The sequence below is a fragment of the Alligator sinensis genome, unplaced genomic scaffold (assembly GCF_000455745.1).
Source record: "Alligator sinensis unplaced genomic scaffold, ASM45574v1 scaffold178_1, whole genome shotgun sequence".
Lineage (NCBI taxonomy): Eukaryota > Metazoa > Chordata > Crocodylia > Alligatoridae > Alligator > Alligator sinensis.
The window spans coordinates 245718-265339 of record NW_005842031.1 but is presented as its reverse complement, the minus strand read 5'-3'; the positions used below and the strand labels follow the sequence as shown (position 1 = coordinate 265339).

The window sequence follows — 19622 nt, the reverse complement described above, 5'->3', positions numbered from 1 at the left end:
CCCCCCCCCCAGCTGTTCAAATAGGTGACTGCTGATTTGCCTTGAAGAGTCATACTTATGCAGAGCTAGCAAAACCAGTCCGACCAGGGCTAGCTTGGTAATAGGTTTCCTGAAACATGATCCTCAGCTTGCAATAACTCATCCAGTGAGAAGAGACTCAGAAAAAGATAACAATGCATAGATGACTTAGGAAAAGGACACTGACATTATTAACCTGGGCCAACACTGAATCCTCTCAGGAGAGAGACGGGACATACTTAAAGGTAACTAGAATTTAAATATACTTGTTTTATATTACGTCTACAACAAAAGAAAAATAAATACTTCATAAAATGTGATGTAGATAGAACCTGTATCTCAATAAAATGCATAATACTTGCCTTCATTTTTTGAAGACAAAAATGGGGGAGGGAAAGAACATCTTAGAGTAAATGTAAGATTAAGTCATGCTTACCACGTTTGAATATTCACCTTCCCCCTCTCCTCCTTCATGGCCTAGAGCTGTTATCCAACATACAATTATCATACAGCACTTAAAATGGCAAACCATCTTATGCTTTCATCTAACAGAGATCTGGAGTCTGAGAGAGTTACCCCAAAATATGTCCTAGTCCAACCTAAAAGATCATTGAGTAGAAAGCAGAAGGCCAGGATAATGACTTTTACAACTGCATTACCCAGAGACATCAGAATGTTGCTTTAATAGTACATTTTTACACACTCTCTCTCTCTCTCTCTCTCTCTCTCTCTCTCCAAGCTCATGTTCTTAACCCTTTCAAAAGTTGCCTTGAAAATTGGCTCAAAACTTTGGGCAATAATTTCTAAACTATTACTCCCTAATCATAACCTGAATGGTCTTAATTTAATGATAAAATAGAAAACATTTCTGGACGTTGGAGGAGGGGTATCAGTTTCTTTGAAAAGCCTAATTGTTTTTTTAGCTTTGCTTGGTATAATACACTACTTTTTTGCTTCACACTCCATTAAAATAGTATTACATGTTTTTGGAAGATGTTTTGCCTAAAAAATTTACATTTATATTTATACTGACACCCCCTCCCTCCCCCACCCATATTCTTTTGTCATTTGGAATCTCCTATTAAAATCTATTTAGGAATCAACAAAAGAAGAGAGGTTGACACTAGCTTTGACTATTTATGATTCTACTCAAAGACAAGTTTTCTGAAATCATCCAGATAGATACTTACTGGAGGGAAGAGGGCACTGCATAAAGCTAGTCTAAATCTATCCCAACCACATAGTTGGTCCAATAAAAGATATTGCCCACAAAAATCCTTGCCTTTCATATTACCATTAGTTACTTGAGAACTAGCTTGTAGCTTATTCTACCTATGTGCAGGTAAGGAGTTGGAGCTACCCTGTTCCAGCGAGCACTACTAAACTAAAAATATCATTTAAAAATTGTGTTCCATTAGTCTCATAAGCTACTTGTAGAAAAGGGAAGGAAAAAAGTGTGAAGTTGTTACCTGCGTCTAATGCATGAATTAGGATTGGGGAAGGCTGAATTAGACAGAGGGTATACAACTGACGGTTCCCATGCATTCTGAACCAATTTCAGTATTGGAATTTTGCCTAAACCAGGCATAAACTTTATGCCTAAACCAGGCTTTAGGTGGCATTACACAAGAAAAGACTAGACACTGCTGGGGTAATTCTACCTAGGAGAGGGCCTTATGTGAAGAGAAAATGGAGAGTAAGCCTGCTATTTGTGATCCTGTTACTAAGAGCTAGTGTCAAGGTCATGTTTTAGTAAAAAAAAAAAACCAATATCCAATTACTCAAATGTTAGAAAGTTAAGCTAACAAACAAAATATTTATTATGACTCACTACATGTAGTGTTGGGGTGATGATGTATCCATGATGGCCCAGGAAAAATGCTGTAGTGAATACCCTGACCTAGAATTAAAAATGGTTTGAGAGAGAGGCAAAGGACACAAGGAGATCCTGTGCTGCAATTTGTAAGTCACCCCACAGGCATATCACATTACTGAGCACTTGAACAATAAGACTACTTTAAATTAAAAAGAAAGTCAAACAAAGATAATACAGGCTACAATGGAAATCTGCTTGGGAAGAATGAGACAATGGAAAGAAGAAACAATGGATTTTCCTCACAATCTGGTATGTGTGTTGTGTTTTGAGGGAAGTCCAAATAATGCAGCCCAGGGTTCATGCTATTCATTTGCTCTGCTTCACAAATATGCTCCAGCTGCTCACACTTATCCAGAACATGGTCAGCTGGAAGAAAAATACTTGCCTGAAGTTTTTGCCCATCACCAAGCTTTCAATGGAACCGAGTCAACATGGTGCATGGTGACCAGTGGTGTCCCCCAGGGCTCAGTACTTGGATCAGTACTCTTTAATATATTCATAAATTATCTGGATTTGGGTGTCAGAAGTGGACTGGCTAAATTTGCAGACAAATTTGCAGGTTGGTAATTCAGGCCGACCTGGACAGGCTTGCAAGGTAGGTGGATCAAAACCTGATGACATTCAACATGGAGAAATGCAAGGTGCTCCACCTCCAGAGAAAAAACCCACATCATACTTATAGGATCGGGAGTGCTACACTCACTAGCACTATGAACCCCAAGCCTCTTTTGATCATAATAGACCACAAGATGAACATGAGCCCTCCAATGTGATGCCACAGCTGGCAAAGCAAATAAAACTCTGCCTTGCATCTACCAACATGTTTCAAGCAAGACCCAAGAAATCATCCTCCTGCTTTACTTGGCCTTGGTGAGGCCACAGCTGGAGTACTGTATCCAGTTCTGGGCTCCATACTTTAGAAAGCATTTGGAGAAGCTTGAGAATCCAGAGGAGAGCCACACACATGATTAGAGGTTAAGAGACCAGACCTTAGGAGGAGAAGCTGAGGGGCATGGAATTCTTCAGCCTGCAGAAGCGAAGACTGAGGAGTGACTTGGTGGTAGCCTACAAGTATATAAGCGGTGTGCATCAGGAACTAGGAGAGCGTCTGTTCACCAGGGCACCGCAAGGGAAGACGGGGTCTAATGGTCACAAACTGCTGGAAGACCGTTTTAGACTGGACATAAGGAAAAACTTAGTTTCCAGAGTCTGGAATAATCTCCCCCCAGAAGTGGTGCAAGCACCTACTCTGGATACCTTTTAAAGAAACACTTGGATGCAGATCCTGATGGGGTGATCTGACCTCAGCTGACTTCCTGCCCCTTGGGCATGGGGCTGGATCTGATAATCTCGTGAGGTCCCTTCTAGCCCTAATGTCTATGAATCTGTAAGTTACTGGAGCATATCATAAGGAAGGCCATTTGCAAGCATCTGGAGGAGGAAAAGCTGATCAGAAGCAGCCAACATGGATTTACTAAGAAAAATTTGTGTCAAACAAACTTGATCTTCTTTGACAAAATAGCTACTTGGCTGGATGAAGGGGGAATACTCTGGAAATAATGCATCTGGATTTCAGCAAGGTTCTTATATGGTCCCTCATAACCTTCTCCATAAACAAATTGGAGTAATGCGAGCTGGATAAAGCTACTGTAGGGTGGGTAGACAACTGGCTCAATAAACTCAGGCAAAGGCTAATTGTAAATTGATCCAGGTCAGAACAGCAGTCCAGTGCTGTTCAATTTCTTTATTAATGATTTGAATGGAAAACTTCATGAGCAAGTTTGCTGACAACACAGAATGAGAAGGATTGTGACTATGTTGAAAGACAGGAACGCGATTCAGAAGGATCTTGACAGATTGGCAAACTGGGCTGACGTGAACAGGATTAAGTTCAGTGCTGACAAATGCAATGTGCTGTACCCTGGGAAGAATAATTAAAAATACAAATACAGAATGGGTGACATCTGGCTGAATGACAGCACTAAGCAGAAGGATTTGGGAGTCCTGGTAAACCACAGACTCAGTATGGGTTTGCAATGTGATGCAGCTGCACAAAAGGTAAATGTAGCTTTGTGATGCATCTGTAGAAACATTACATACAACACCTAAGGGGTGATAGTGCCTCTTTAGCTGGCACTGATTAGGCCTCATTTCAAGTATTGTGTACAGTTTTGAGTTCCACATTTAAAAAAGGACATGGAGAAATTAGAGCTGTTCAGAGGCAGGTGACAAAAATGATAAAGACAAGGCATGGGAGGATAGGTTGAAGAAATAGGCATCTTCAGCCCCCTTGGATCTCTTGAGCATATTTCAACAGGCTTTGCAGCAGCAGGATGTTGGTTGCTGTGATCCTTTACTTTACCTGTGGCAGATTAGGGTGTTATATCTTGTGGTTGTGTCAGGGCTGACTGTAGTTTTGCTTCCTTTCCTTTTTTTGTGTCCTTAGACAAAATATTTAGCAAACTTCAAAGATTCATTGGAATTTGATAGGGTTGTGCCGCTTCTGTTATGGCCTCAAACTTGTGACCTCTGGGCTGTCAACCATGTGCCATAGAGTGCATACACATGTACTAAGTCGACTTAAAATAAGGCAACATAACTAAGTTGACTTAATTAAGTTGACTTTAAGCCAAGTTGGAGCATACACATGTACAGCTCCTTGACATGGTGGCAACCATCTTGTGAGCTAAGTTGACTTAATCAACGTGACTCAAGATATAATACACCTTAGAGGTGTATTATCTTGTGCTGCATTTAGGTAGACTGCTCCACATATGCATGTACGCTCTGACAGTTAAGTCGACTTAAAGTTAAGTCAGCTTACTGTCAGAAACTTAGTACGTGTGTACACACCCTTAGTGCCTGTGCCACCCCAGCCCCCTGTAGTTTTGCTAATAGGTTAGACAGTGTATTTGTATAGGATAGTTTGGATGGGGATGATCCTGCCTCAGGCAGGGGTTGGACTAGATGATCCTGGATGTCCCTTCCATCCTGACTTCTGTACGAGTCTGTGGTCCTAATTTTGGAGTCTCAGTCCAAGTCTGTGCACATGTATACAGGCAAGCTCTTCAGCTAAGGGGTACTAGAGGGCTACTCCCTTAGCCTCCCTCGTGCTTCGGGAAGCTTATTGCTTGACAGCCTGTCCTCTCCCCTGCCTTTCCGTCTGCTCAGCATCATGAGCCCCCGGTCTGCTCCTCACGCTGAAGGTCCTGGTGTGTGAGGAGCCATAGTGGAGCAGCTGGTGGCTGCTCCTCCCCTCCCAGTCTGCGAGAAGAGTGGGAATAGCTGTATCCAATGCTTTTTCCAGACAGGCTGACTCTGGTTTCTGGAAGGCATGGGAGCTTTTACCTACAGCTCAACTCCTGTTAGGCCCTTGGAGAGGAGTTGAGCCTCAGGAGGTATACAAGCATTTATTCTTCCAGAAGCCACTTCTACCTGGGTGGAGTTGGATTATTTTTCCCTGGAACCACCATTTTTAATCTGAGAGAGAAAAATGGAAGCACTTGTACACTTGTGGTTTCTACTGGGAGAACAGCTGCTCTGTGACAATATAGTGGATTCCAGAGAACTAAAGAAAATCTAGTGCAGTTCTCATGTCATTTTTGTCTAATCTTGAAATATAATGTAAAATGGTGGTATGTACTTCAATTGCCTTTCAGGCTCCCATATTCCATATAAAACAGTAGTTTTATCAACAGTAAATACAATCTAAACAAAAATTATTTTGTTTCCTTAACAGTTATTCCGAGAAGTACGAATAATGAAGATATTGAATCACCCCAATATAGGTATGAATTTAGCCTTTCCTGTCACTTTTAATATTAATAATTTTATTTAGCTTCAATTTTATTTTAATGTATTTTATAGATGTGTTGTTATTAACTCATTATATCATTTTAAGATGAGTGTATGATAAACAGCTATATCCTGCTACTTTTGATTATTGTCCTACTTGCTTAAGTGGGACTAGCTGCAGAAGTAAGTCCAGCAGAAATTTGGTTTTCAGAGAGTATCTTGTTCAGTCAAGGGAAATAAGTAATCTTCAGTAAGAAGAAGCATGTGATGCACAGTAGAGAGTCTCACTTGTGCTTTACTGTTAGTGTTGCTCTCAAGGGTGAAAAATCCATAGTTTCTTAGCATGACTCTGGCAGAACTCCATTAGCTCAAAGATCTATGAGCGAGCATCCTACAAAATTGTATCTGCAGAAAAACAGAACTACAAAATATATAATTTTCACTTTCTGCTTTAGTTCCCCCTCACCTTCAGGGCCCTACTTTGTGATGACAATTCTTCTGGCTGAGGAGGGCTGGACAGTCTTGTTCCAGAGACAGTTAATGTTCCTGAATCGGCCAGAGGGCTTGTTGCATACAAGGTATGGACAAGACATACAAGTTATTACATACTAGGTACTCCCTTTTTTCCTCTCTCAAAGCTGAGTGTGTTGCTTTCCCAACATTCTTGGCTCCTGCTGGCTTTTTTTCAATGACCATTGTAACTTTGTTAATATTGTAATCTGATGGGAAGGTCCTTCAGAGTCTAACAGTTTCAGTATTTGTTTAATTTGGCACCTCAACCTTGCGTCCTTTGAGTTGTTCAAAAATCCACAATTTCTAACCTGGAGCAGTTTAATAGTGATGTAAATTTATTTTTTATTTGCAGTGTTTTTTCAGAACTCCAAAGTAGAACTAAACACTAATTTCAGCATGAATTTCCTTTTAGGAGAGTGTTTTATGAACTGCTGAGAAAATTGTACATGTTAGATGTTTTTACAACTTAATTTTGTTAAACTTTCTAACCAAAAAAAAATCTTTGTTCTGTCTTGGTGTTGTCATTGATAATAAATTTTAAGAGTAAGGCTTTTTCACTGTCTTTAAATTTTACTTGGGCTTTTGTTGCTTGATGCAATATTTTCTCCTTTCTTTTTTCTTTCAGTAAAATTATTTGAAGTTATTGAAACAGAAAAGACCCTGTATTTGGTAATGGAATATGCCAGTGGCGGTAAGAAGATATTTAACTCCAGTTTTGTGGGTGATCAGAAATATGGGAAGTACATCTTTGTGTATAAAAAAAACAAAAAACAAAAAACCAGCCATGTTGACATCTGAGAGTTGGACTGTGCCTTGGCTATTCTCTTTTGGCTTGTTGCCACATACAGTCCCTAAGCAGAACTTAATGGGACAGTTCTTTCTTTGTTTACATAGCGTATATGCATAGTTAACCTTTGCTAGAATGAGAGTCTAATTTAGGCCTGTATGTTTCTGCATTTTTAGGTTCCTAGTGACATTGGAGGGAGCACAAACCAAAGAGGAGTTTTTCTTAACCCAGTTAAAAAAGATATCCTGGGAAGTGGACTGTACAAATGCTCCTCCAGCCCCATGACTAGAGAGCTTCACAAGTAAAGTCTCCAGCCATGGGGCACTGGAGAACTACTCCCTGAGCCATCCTGCTCCCTGAGCTGCTCCTGCCTGTGACTTGACAGCCTGCCCCCTCCCCTGTTTGGGAACGGGGCAGGCTATCAAGTAGCAGTTGGCAGCTGCTGCACCTGGCTGCCACAGACAGCTGGGAAGGGTTTCTGCCCCAGGAACATGCTTGCTTCCTCCCACCTACCCCCGCCCTGTTGTTTCAGGGTTACTTTTCTCCTAGGGGTGACCATTTTTGCTTTGGGAGGTGAAGAAGCCTGAACCTCTATACCAGTGATTCTTAACCAGGGTGATGCAGCATCCTGGGGTGCTTTGAGATGCTTTCAAGGGTTGCAGGGTGCCACACAAACTTAGCTCTGTCAGGTGCGCAAACACGATTCACTATTTAAATCTACAGATTTTGAATAGGAATTCAGGGTATTAAAACCATTCTGACCTGTTGTGGTCTGAGTTCTTTGCAGCAAAGCAATTATTCTATTTTTTTCTAGTCAAAAAAGGAGTGCCTTGAGTGTAATGAGGGGTGCCCCGATTGTAAACAGGTTGAGACCTACTGCTCTGTTCACTTCTGGGTTCTATTGGAAGAGCAGCGATTTTCTTGGTAGAAACTGAACGTCTATATCTAGCCCCAGCTTCTCTTCCCGCCCTCCCCACCTGTATGTAGATATCTCACAAATTGGTAATAAAATGCCTAATTACCTTTCCATACTTGTAAAGTCAGACACTAATTTATACAGAGATTTCTAAGCATGTGTATTTTGATCAAAATTTTCTGAGGCTCTGATCCTAAACTGAAGTTGAGATAAACTACCAATCTTAGCTAAGGCTCTTTTATTTATTTATTTTTAATTGTGTTGATTAAACAAAAGCAGTATGCCTGATACTCTATCCTTTTCTTATTCAGGAGAGGTGTTTGACTACTTAGTTGCACATGGAAGAATGAAAGAAAAAGAGGCCCGTGCAAAATTTAGGCAGGTATGAAATAATATTAACTCTTTCAAATGCCTTTTTTGCAGTATATTTAATTGACTTGCTATGCAGATTTTTTTTTTAAAACTAAAAGTCCATAGCTGTAGTGATGTTTGTTAGAGCTCTAATGGAAAAATCACTGAGGATTAAAATATCTAGTCCCTGAGCATATACTAAAAATAGTAACAGACTGTTTAAGCTCTTGTTAATAGATATACTTGAGAAACCAGATTTTTTCCTGTGACTCACTATCGATTTTGTTAACTCTGTGTGTCCTGGAATATGTAATAGATCTTTTCTTTTGGTTATTTATAAAAACTACACAGGTATTTAGTTTTTACTCACTGTTTATAATACACTGTCCATTGTACTAGAGGTGCCCTTTAAAGTCCGAACATTCTTAGTCCTAACTTGATTATCAGCTTTCATATATGATTCCTGCCATGAGGAGAGGAAATAAGTTTTTTATTTGCACATTTTCACATTTAAATATATGATGAGCTTTATAAAATTCATTAATTGATTGCAGTATGTTTTAGCATGTAAAGCAGCTGACTCCAGAAAATCAGCAAGGTGTTTCTTGCACCAGTTTATTACAAAAGCTCTAATACAAAAGTTAGCTACCTTTTTGATTTGTTGTATTTTATGTTCACATTCTATTCTAAAATTCTCCTTTTGGACTGAAACTTTCTCTCTTCCAGCACTGCTATTTTTAGGAAACTTTGGCTAAAAGTATTCAGTTCTTCAACCTACCTGTCAGGAGGGGGGCCAGAAGAGACAGAAATATATCTATATTTCTTAAACTTCTAAAAACCTTGATTACCTCCAATATGTACTGTGTAATCAGTCAAACAGTACATGTTAATGGTGTTTTAAGTAATTTGACTTAAATAATGCAATGTTAGTTAGTATTTCCGAACATATGTTGAACTTTCTTATGTAACGGGGATCTATGCTCAAGAATAAATCCCATCCAGAATACCTTTGTGGGTGTAGATGCTAGATTAGATTAACATCAGGAAATGGGTAAAGTATCATGAGAAATTGGAATACTAGTAACATATACAAGTTATTGCTGAACACTCACTAAAACAGAAATGCTGTGTAGAAGTTTCTAAGTATATATTTAAAATTATTATTCTATTTTAGAATAAAACATACCATGGAATTTTGAGAAATGCTAATAATCCATTCAGTTTCCTACCTCCCGCCTCAAGAATTATGCAAAAAAAAAAAAATCCTCGCTTCCCTTCTGTATGGGGGGAGAGATTAATGCTTCTATATTCAGTTAAATTATATCTTATGCTCATAATTTAAGTTCTGAGTTGCTGATATGATGCTGAAACTTGATTCTTGGAAATAATATAGCATTAAAACATGTTGCTGTACATATTTTTACCTATGTGCAGGATGCAACACTGTAGAATTAATGGAATGACACAAAGGAGCACCCAAACTGACACTATATAAGGGATTTTCAAACTTTAATAGAGGTTAAATGGAAAGATCTTTGGAATTGAAAGCTTAATTTATTTCTTAAGCTAAACATGATATTCCACTAATTCATATTGGAAGAGAAGATTAAGATTAGTATAAGAGATATGAAACTCTATTATATAGGGATTCAAATGTAATTTATCTTACTGACAACGTTGGTCTTTCAGATTGTATCTGCTGTGCAATACTGTCATCAAAAATGTATCGTTCATCGTGATCTCAAGGTAGGCTGCTGTTTTTCACTTACTTATTGATAGTATTTGAGTAAATTTCCTTCCTTGGCCATGAACAAGCATGACTTTCTACCAATGGAAATGTTCCATCACTGGAAATTCCTTCAGGAGAGGGAGCAGCACAGGCATTCAGCCTGTGATCATGCTCTCCTCTGCTCTGTGTACTATGCCAAAATTGATTAATTCCTTGTCTAGTGAAAGTGTAAGGAGCCGCAGCTGCTCCAGTCCTCCCATTCCCAGAGGGACTGGAGCACTGGGTCCAAGCTCCCCTCCCACTCCTCTAAGTGCAGACACTGGCCAGAGAGCACGTGGGGAGCAAGGAGCAGCTGCACAGGGAGCGTTTTCCCACTGTTCAACACCACTTGGGACCAGAAGGAGGCAAGCAGCAGCTATTCCCTAGGCTGTCCTCAGACCAGGGTGACCCTGATTTTGGAAAGATGCAGGGAGCATTTCCCTGCTGCTCAGCTCCTGGTCCACAGGAGGAGTTAAGCAGTGGCAGAGTGTCCAGGTGTTGTTTTCCTGGGAGAAACTCTCCCAGGAGCAACCTCTGTCAGGTCAGAGATGGGTTATTTTTTCTCCTGGAACCACAGTTTTTAGTCTGGGAGAAACTGTATGAATGTCTATACACTCATTGTTTCTACCAGAAGAGCAGCGGTTTTCCTAGCAGAAATGTGATGCCTGTACATGACCTTTCTCTTCAAATATAACTTCCATTATTGTTGTATCTACATTTCTCAAACATGATAATGAAGTTAATTTTTCCTATACCCCTACAAGACAGGTAGGTATTGATGTCCATATTTTGTACTTGGGGAAACTGAGTCACAGAAATTCTGTGTGTCCGTTGTCCAGCACTGCAGTTTTTTCTGCTTTTCTTATTAAAATATTGAGCCCTTGATGATGGACTGCCTTCCTTTCTGCTAGTATTGGATTTTTCTTGGCCAAAAGTGTTGGCATCATGTTGGCTCCTGCATGCATGCTTGTTTTGGTAACAGGAATAAAAACGTGTCTCATCATTTAAAGGCAAAATGTATGTTAAATCTGACACTCTTTTTTGATGCTTTTAACTCTGGTACAGGTATCCTAATACCTGTATAAGCATTCCAGCCCACAATCTTTCTCCTTACCTTATGGCTAGTTTAGTCCTCCAGAATGAGGAATTCAGTTTTACAGCATCTATTTGAAGCATGTCTCACCACCATTTGGTATTCTGTGCTTATGGGGTGATGCCCAAGTATTTGGAAAAGCAAACATCTTGGTCTGGATTTGTTTTGCATTGTACGTTTGTATATGTACAAAAGGGTGAAATTCCATTATCCAGCGTTTTATCCACATTAATTTTTTTGGGTTTTTCCCCAAGCCCTGACCCCCAGCCCCCACAGACCTAACTGCATCCAGCTGCCAAGGCTGCTCCCACTACCTTGCATGGCTGCATGCTGAACATGTGTGCTCACAGACGCACATGTGCCTGCTGCCTCCAATCATCCTCCCCTGCTCCCACCATCAGAGCAGGGCATAATCTAAGACATTGGCTCAGTTTTCAAAAAACGCCCAACAGAGATTGGAGGGTCCAAAAAGAGGACACGTCCAGGAAAACCTGGACATATGGTAACCCTACAGAAAGCCATTCAAGGGCTACTGTTGTAGCCTTATGAGCCCTAGCAGCTGAGATGTTCTCATGGCCCTGATGCAGGAAATTTAGGCCTATGATTCCTCAGAGAGATGGCTCTTTTGAGTTCTTCTGTACCTTGCTCCAGAAACTGCACTAGTGGAGTTGCTTTGAACAACACACCCTTTTTTGTGGTGAAAACAGCACTGATTCTTCAATTGATTATCCACATATATTTTACTTTTTTGGTAGGAGTGAGAGACCAGATCTCTCGGAGTAAGAATGTTTATTGGGATTACATCTGGGCCTTCACATCTTCTGGAGCCACCTGGCAAACGTGATTAAATGCAGGACAGTTTCAACCACACTCTACTTCCTTCTTATTACCCATAACTATGAGGTGGAACATCTGCAGCCCTGTGTTTTCTTCTCACTGTTTGCTTTCAATTTCTTATTAGCTGTGTTATTAGTTTTAGCCCATTGGCAATACATACTTTGCATGGACCCCTCTGAAGCTGGCAACAAGAAGTTACATATTTCTGCCTCACCACATTCAGTTAGCAAGAACTGACTATTATTTTAATAGAACTCTAGCTAGCTATACATAATTTCATTATTTTCCTCAAAATATAAAACATGACGATACTATAGCTGTTTACCTTTTAACTAATATTAGTGTTTTCCAAAAAGCAATCGTATGCACCTGGCTTGGCCCAATACTGGGATGGCCTTGAACAGCAAACTTTATTCTACTTTCCCCATGCTTTTGCTTACTGAGTTATGTTGAACACTTCCATCTCTACAAGCTTAAGCATATAGTATCCATATCTCTAGCTTTTGCTAGGTTCCCAGTTTGCACTTGTCATTGTGGTGTTTTTGTTGCTAACCACATCCGCAGCCGCCACCTTCACATAACAGATTAGGAACAACCACAAGCCTAATTAGTCGTCTGATCATTCTCAGTTCTGTCTTGACAAACCTGAAGTCTCTCGTCTCCTAACAATGATTTTCTCTTTTCTCTGTCTACCTCTGAACAATACTTAACGTTTTTACCTTTTGAATTTTCTTTCTGGAACTTCCATGTATCTGACTGTCTCACAGATGATTGCTTGAAGTCCAAGGTGTGTTCTGGTTATGGTGCTCTTGCTAAATAGTTTGAAAGGCATGTGGAAATCTCTAAATAGTTGATTGCCTCCTGCAAAAGGTGCTGAATAGCACTTTTAAATGTTTATATAGTTAGTACTTTCTAGCTGTGAGAACTGTTGTTCTGAAGAATTTTTTACTGAGTGATGTTCTTAAGCCCAGCCAAAGCTCTGGTTGACTCTTGGTTACCATGGAAATAGGCAATGCCCCAAGTATGAAGACTTGTCTAACATTGAGGGTCCTAGACTGAAAAATCTTGAGGCGCAGAATTTTTCTCCTTTTTATAAGATTGATGTCTGCTTTATATTAAACAGTTTGCATCATCCTCAGTTTTTAAATTTCTTTTTTTTTTTTTAAACACTGAACACACCTATTTCAGACAACAAGAATACTTTTTATGGTTGTTCTTATTAAACAGGTCTGTTGCATGTTTTTCAGGCAAAACCATCTCTTCCTGTTATTCTTAGATGTAGGGTTGGAAAGGACATGAGTAGATTATCAAGTCCAACCCCCTGCCCTGGGCAGGAGAGAATACTGGGCTCATATGACCCCAGCTAGGTAGTTGTCAAGCCTCCTCTTAAAGACCCCCAAGGTAGGAGCCAGCACCGCTTCCCTTGGAAGTTGGTTCCAGATCCTAGCCACCCTGACTGTGAAATAATGTCTCCTGATGTCTAGCCCGAACCTACTCTCAAACAACTTATGGCCGTTATTCCTTGTTACTCTGGGAGGTGCTCGGGTGAACAGCGTCTCTCCCATTCCCCGCTGGTCCCCCCTGGTATGTTTGTAGGTGGCCACCAAGTCCCCTTTCAGCCTTCTCTTGTGAAGGCTGAACAGGTTCAGGTCCCGTAGCCTCTCAGGGTCTGCCCTGCTGTCCCCGGATCATGTGAGTGGCCCTCCTCTGGACCCTCTTGATGCTGGCCACATCTCCCCTAAAGTGCGGTGCCCAGAACTGGACTCAGTATTCCAACTGTGGCCTGACCAGTGTAGCATGGTGGGGAGGATCACCTCCTTGGCCCTGCTCGTGATGCATCTGTGGATGCATGACAAGGTGCGGTTGGCCTTACTGACTGCGTCCTCACATTGGCGGCCCATGTTCATTTTGGAATCGATAATGACTCCAAGATCTCTTTCTGCCTCTGTGCTTTAGAGAAGGGAGTTCCCCCGCTTATAGGTATGCTGCTGGTTCTTACTGCCCAAGTGCAGTACCCTGCACTTGTCAGTATTGAATCCCATCTTATTCTCATTCGCCCACCCCTGTAACCTGTCCATGTCCAGCTGTATCCTGTCTCTCCCTTCTAACGTGCCCACCTCGCCCCAGATCTCGGTGTCGTCAGTGAATTTGAACAGGGTGCTTTTCACCCCCCCATCCAAGTCGCTAATAAAGAGATTAAACAGTGCGGGCCCAAGGACCGAGCCCTGGGGGACCCCACTGCCCCCATCCCTCCACGTCGAATATGACCCGTCCACCACCACTCTCTGGGTGCAGTACCTCAGCCAATTTGTGACCCATCTGACTGTATTGGCATCCATGCCACAGTCGCCTAGCTTTTTAATGAGAATGGGGTGGGAGACAGTATCAAAGACCTTCCTAAAGTCCAGAAAAACTATACCCACCATGGCACCTGCATCCAATGATTTTGTGACCTGATCGTAGAAAACAGTCAGGTTGGTCTGACAGGACCTGCCCCTAATAAAACCATGCTGGTTGCCCCTGAGCATCACCCTGCTGGTCCTTCCCAGATGTGCTCCTGGATAATCTTCTCAAAGAGCTTCCCCAGGATCAAAGTAAAACTAACACCTATAGTTGCCTGGGTCCTCCCTCCTCCTTTTTTTGAAAATGGGGACAACATTGGCACTTTTCTAGTTGTCTGGCACCTAGCCAGAGCACCACGAGTGCTCGTAAAGCCATGCCAGGGGCCCCTCAATAACCCCTGCCAATTCCCTCGGCACCCTGGGGTGGAGAGCATCTGGACCTGCTGATTTGAACACGTCCAGCCCCTCCAGAAGTTCCCTAACTCAGTCCTTCCTGATCCTAGGCCTGGCGGAGTCGCTCTTGAGTCCATCCTGAATCTCAGTGGGGGAGTCCTGGTCCCTGCACAAAAAAATGGAGGCAAAGAAATTGTTAAAAATTTTGTGTGTATGTACACTTTTGTGAAGCCATTTTCAAATTTAGTATCTGGAACTTACTGAAGTTGTGGGCTTTGGTTTGAGCTATTAAAACATCTTCCAGAATAGTTACAGTTTATAAAAACAACTATATGGCCTTCCCAAGAAGTTTGTATTCAATTTAATAACTGCTGCCTTAAAATACCATATTTATAGAAGTGTGTTACTCTAGAGAGTAAGCATATTTGATGGTTTTCACCCTGTTCATTTAAAATACTATATTTATTTTTTCTTTCCTGCTTTGCTTTTTATATCCAGTAAACCTTAAACAACTTATGTCCTCCAATATGATACAAGGAGGGATAAGTTAGCCATACCTTTCACATGGCAGTTCTGTTTTAAAGGATTTATTTTACTGTTTCTGTAAGTAGTGATACCATATTTTCTCACATACCACATGCCCCAAATGAAATGCACCCTGTTTTTGGAAAACCAGAGTTCAGTAAACAAGATTTTTTCCAGAGTTGTGGCTGACTATGTGACAAAGTAAGTCCTTCTGGGAACATAATGTCCAGGATGTCTGACACCAGGAAGTTCTTGGTGCCAGCTGCCTCACCCAGACTGGGTCCTAGGCTGTGACACTTCCTGGATGATACTCTTGTGTTTCCAGGAGAACTTACTCCTGTCACACGCACAGCTAGGTCAAGGTCCTTAAAAGGCAATAGCAAGACTGTTAGTTCTTTAGTGTAAGTAGTTCTTTATATAACTTCCTGTAAATAAAGTGGTGTTTCCACATTACAGACCACCTCAAGATACTACTAGCAGCTCACTTGATGCTTCAGACACAAGCTGCAGTGTTCAGCCAATAGCTTCAGCAGCTGCTTGACATGCACAGTATGCTTCCTTTCCAAAGAAGAAAACAGCTTCCCTGCTTAAAACATGTACCCCTTTTATGGGGCACTGATGTGTGGGGAAACAGGTGTGTGTTATATATGAAAAAATACGGTATTTCTCTTCCCAAGCACCTGCCACTGCCCCAGCCATACTCCTTCCCTCAACATGGGGGCCTCAATCCCCCCCCCCAAACTTACTGGCAAGGTGCTGCTCTCTAAACTGTTGGGCTGCATTCCTGACTGCGTGCGTGCTGTGGCTGCATGCCGCGTGCATCGGTGACATTAGAGCTACGCTGGCCAAAAAAAGCTGATTACCAGTAATGTTCATTTCCAGTCTGATATGCGACCAATATGTCGGCATACCTCTACAGCTAGATATGTTGTTATAGCTGCGGTTCAGACAATATGTGATGGACAAGCTTTATAAGCAACCGTTCTTTAGTTGATCTTGAACTACTTCTGACAGCTGCTTTCCTCCATATATTTTCTCCCCATTTTCTATATTAAGTGATTACCTTCATTAACATAATATGGTTAAATGAAAGTAATTGTTTTAGCTGTTATTTACCTTAGTCTGTATAAGTTTCTTCGCCAAACCTGAAGAAAGGCGTATTTTGCCCAAAAGCTCATTGTAACACCTCACAGCTACAAGTTGGTCCAGGTAAAAGGTATTGACTAGCTTTGCAAGTCTTACTTATCGTTTAAATTTATGACAGAAATTTAGTTTGAACATGTATTTTCTCTGAAATATACCTGCTATTTTGAATTATGCTTTTATGCGTCTATGACATGGGAACTGAATCGCACAAAGGAAAAAAAATGTGTATTTGGAAATACTGAAATGGAACCCTCTCTCATCTGTTCTCATGTTTACCAAGAACAGTTGTTGAACGGGGAAAAATTTTCACAGCAGAAAGTATATGTGCGTATACTAACGTAACATTCATCAGCATGTCCCACTGTAGGGTACAGCATTTTCATTGAAAGTGTAAGTGTCAGTGTTGCTCAGTGTAACAACTGTTTGCAGTGGCTGGGCCTCTAGAAAAATCAGAGCAGTTAAGGATTAACCAGAAGTGGGAGTGTACGTAACCTAAAGATTACTTCATTTCTGCAGTGTCAAGAACCTATGCTGAGGAGAATAAACTTTTGAGGCTAAGGTCTAAACTGTGCATAGACAAGTTATACGTTTGTTACAGGACTTAAAAGGAGGCACCATCAATTTATTCTAGTGAAATTGTTAAAAGAAATTCCAGCTTTAATGCTATAAAAATCTTGAAAGATACTTTTAGAAGCAAGCAAACAATTTTTCTTCTTCCTTTGTTTTTTTTCCTTCGTCATCTTTATCCCCATTCCTAAATCCATCTAATTACTCCTTTTAGTTAGAAATATTCTTTTCTCAGGAATAACTTGGTATGAATTTTAATTTTAATTCAAAACTACATTATCTGGGTGAATCTCCTACCAAAATCTAATTGTATGGCTTCCTGGTCTGTAATTAGAAGTAATGATTGAAGCCTTAATTTCACTTTATAGAATCATGGAATCAAAGAATTATAGGACTGGAAGGGACTTCAAGAGATCATCTAATCCAGTGGTGATCAACTTGTTTTTTGTTTTGGCCGGATGGGCAGTACCCAAACTGTCCATGGGCTGGATCTGGCTGCTGGTCCCAGTCTGGTATGGAATGGTTGTGTCATGGGCCCATCTAGCCGCACAGAGGGGGCAGGGGGCATCCTGGCTCCAACCTGCCCCTGGCGGGGGGGGGGCATGGCCCAGCCCTATAGGGGGAAGAGGGCTTGACCAGGCGCAGCAGGAGGGTGGGGAGAGGGAAGGCTTGAGCCAGCCCCAGCCCAGCCCTGTGGAGGAAAGGGCATGTCCTGGCCTCATCCAGCTGCAGGGGTGGGGACATGACCTGGCCCCAACCTGCTGCATAGGATTTGGGAATTGAGCAGTGGGAGAGGATGGCTGTATTTATTGTCACTGCTTCCCTGCCATCAAATTTCCCAATCTGTGGGGAGCCCCTCAGGCTGGATACCAATGGCTCCGTGAGCCATATATGGCCCACAGGCTGGAGGTTGAGCACCCTAATTTAATCCAGTCCCCTGCAGTGATGCCAGATCAAGTAGACTTACACCATGTCTGACAGAGATTTGTTTAACCTATTCTTAAAACCTCCAGTGAAAGAGATTCCATAACATCTCTTGGTAACATGTTAAACTGCCCTAAGAGTTGATAAGTTTTCCCCTCATAGCCAAGCTAAATATTTTGCTGTAGCTTGGGTAGATTTCTACTTTTCCTTCCTTCATTGGACATTGAGAACAATCGGTCACTATCCTAGTTATAATAACTTACAACACATTCCAATATTATCATGTCCCCTCTGTCTTGTCTTTTCTAGGCTGAACAAATCCAAGTCATTCAACCTTTCCTCATAATCATGTTTTGTAAACCTCTTATTCTTCTTGCTCTCTCTTGATTCTCTCAACTCGGTGTACATTATTCCAGATGAGACTTCACCAATACCAACTTGAGTAGAGAAATTGCCTCCATTGTCATAGATGCAGCTCTCTCTTAATACATCTCAGAATGAGGTTTAGCCTTACTCTGCAACAACAATATAGTTGACTCCTCCTTAGTTCTTGATCCATAGTTACTCTCAGATTCTTTTCTATGTGGCCTTAACCAGTGCCAAATTTAGATTTGCACACTTGAGTTCTCGTTTATATATTTGGCATTTTATTGAATTTCATCAGGTTTATTTCAGACCACTTCTCCAATTTATCAGTTATTTTTATTTCTTATCCTGTGTTCCAAATTGCTTACAACCTCCCTCAGATTGTTGTCTGTCAACCACACACATTTTAGAAGCATGAAGAGTGAAGCAAAGAAGGCATTGAATCTTTTCTGCATTATCTATAATTTGCTCTCACTCCTGAGTTAAGTAATCAACTTTTTAGTCTTCCTTTTACCTCTAATGTATTATGAAACCTAGTAGCTTTCCTTCCCCATGCCCTGAAATGAAAAAAATATGCCCCAGTGTATTACAATAATTTACTGAGCTGTTTATGGTCTGCTGTGTTGCTTTTCCAGTAGATATTCAGGTAATTTAAAATCTCCTATTCTCATCAAGTTGACTTTTGGACGCTTCTGCTTTGTTGCTCAACAAATATCTTATTCACCTCCCATTTGTGAGTACGTGATCCATGATATCAACATTTTCTTTTTCCCTTTTATCTTCACATGAAAAACACTCAGCAAATCTATTCTTTCCTCTTGAACTTCAGAGTAATACAATTCTTGCTACATGGTATAACACCCATTTTATTTGCCTGCCTGTTGTTCTCAAACAAGTTATAGCTTGCTTTACCAATGTTTTAGTCCTGTCATTTAGGTATGTCATTTTGGTTGCTCATATGAGACTGATAATTCTTCCTATTTATGCCCCATACTCCTGACAGCAGCATAGAGATTTGGCAGATGGTCTGTTACCCTCACTTGTGTCCCTTATCACCCTGTTGCAGTTTTCCCACCAGATTCCAGCCTTATGTGTAGGTTGCTGTTGTGTACAGTTGTTGTTTTTATTGTCTTTTAACTTGAGTTCTGGGCTTTTTTCACCGGTTGTTCTCAGACCTAGTTTTAAGCGTTACTTGGTGTCCCAGGATGCCCTTCCCCCTCCACAGAAAGTAAACCCGTTTTCTCTTGCCATTTCTGCTGTGTCAGACTTGTGCCACGGCTGAGAAGGTAAAGCCACCTGTATCAACTTCCAGTTTTAGTCTGTCTTTCCCTGGGCCTTCACTGGTGAAGCAGTATTTTCTATCCAAAATGAACAGGTGGCTGTGGGAAAACTCACCTGGCTTAAC

The 19622-nt window shown here is 41.1% G+C and overlaps 1 protein-coding gene across 5 annotated transcripts in view; it reads left to right on the top strand.

Annotated features, from left to right (window-relative positions):
- MARK1 (microtubule affinity regulating kinase 1) overlaps nt 1-19622 on the top strand; it is a 135888-nt gene that overhangs the window by 73742 nt on the left and 42524 nt on the right. For 4 of the 5 annotated variants that reach the window (XM_006022339.3, XM_006022337.3, XM_006022338.3 and 1 more), the window contains exons 4-7: nt 5634-5682; nt 6828-6893; nt 8217-8287; nt 9946-10002. In XM_006022339.3, coding sequence (XP_006022401.1) covers nt 5634-5682; nt 6828-6893; nt 8217-8287; nt 9946-10002 — 243 coding nt within the window. Of the gene's footprint in view, nt 1-5633; nt 5683-6182; nt 6268-6827; nt 6894-8216; nt 8288-9945; nt 10003-19622 lie in introns of those variants that run through there. The other variant, XM_025202579.1, reaches the window with a different exon arrangement.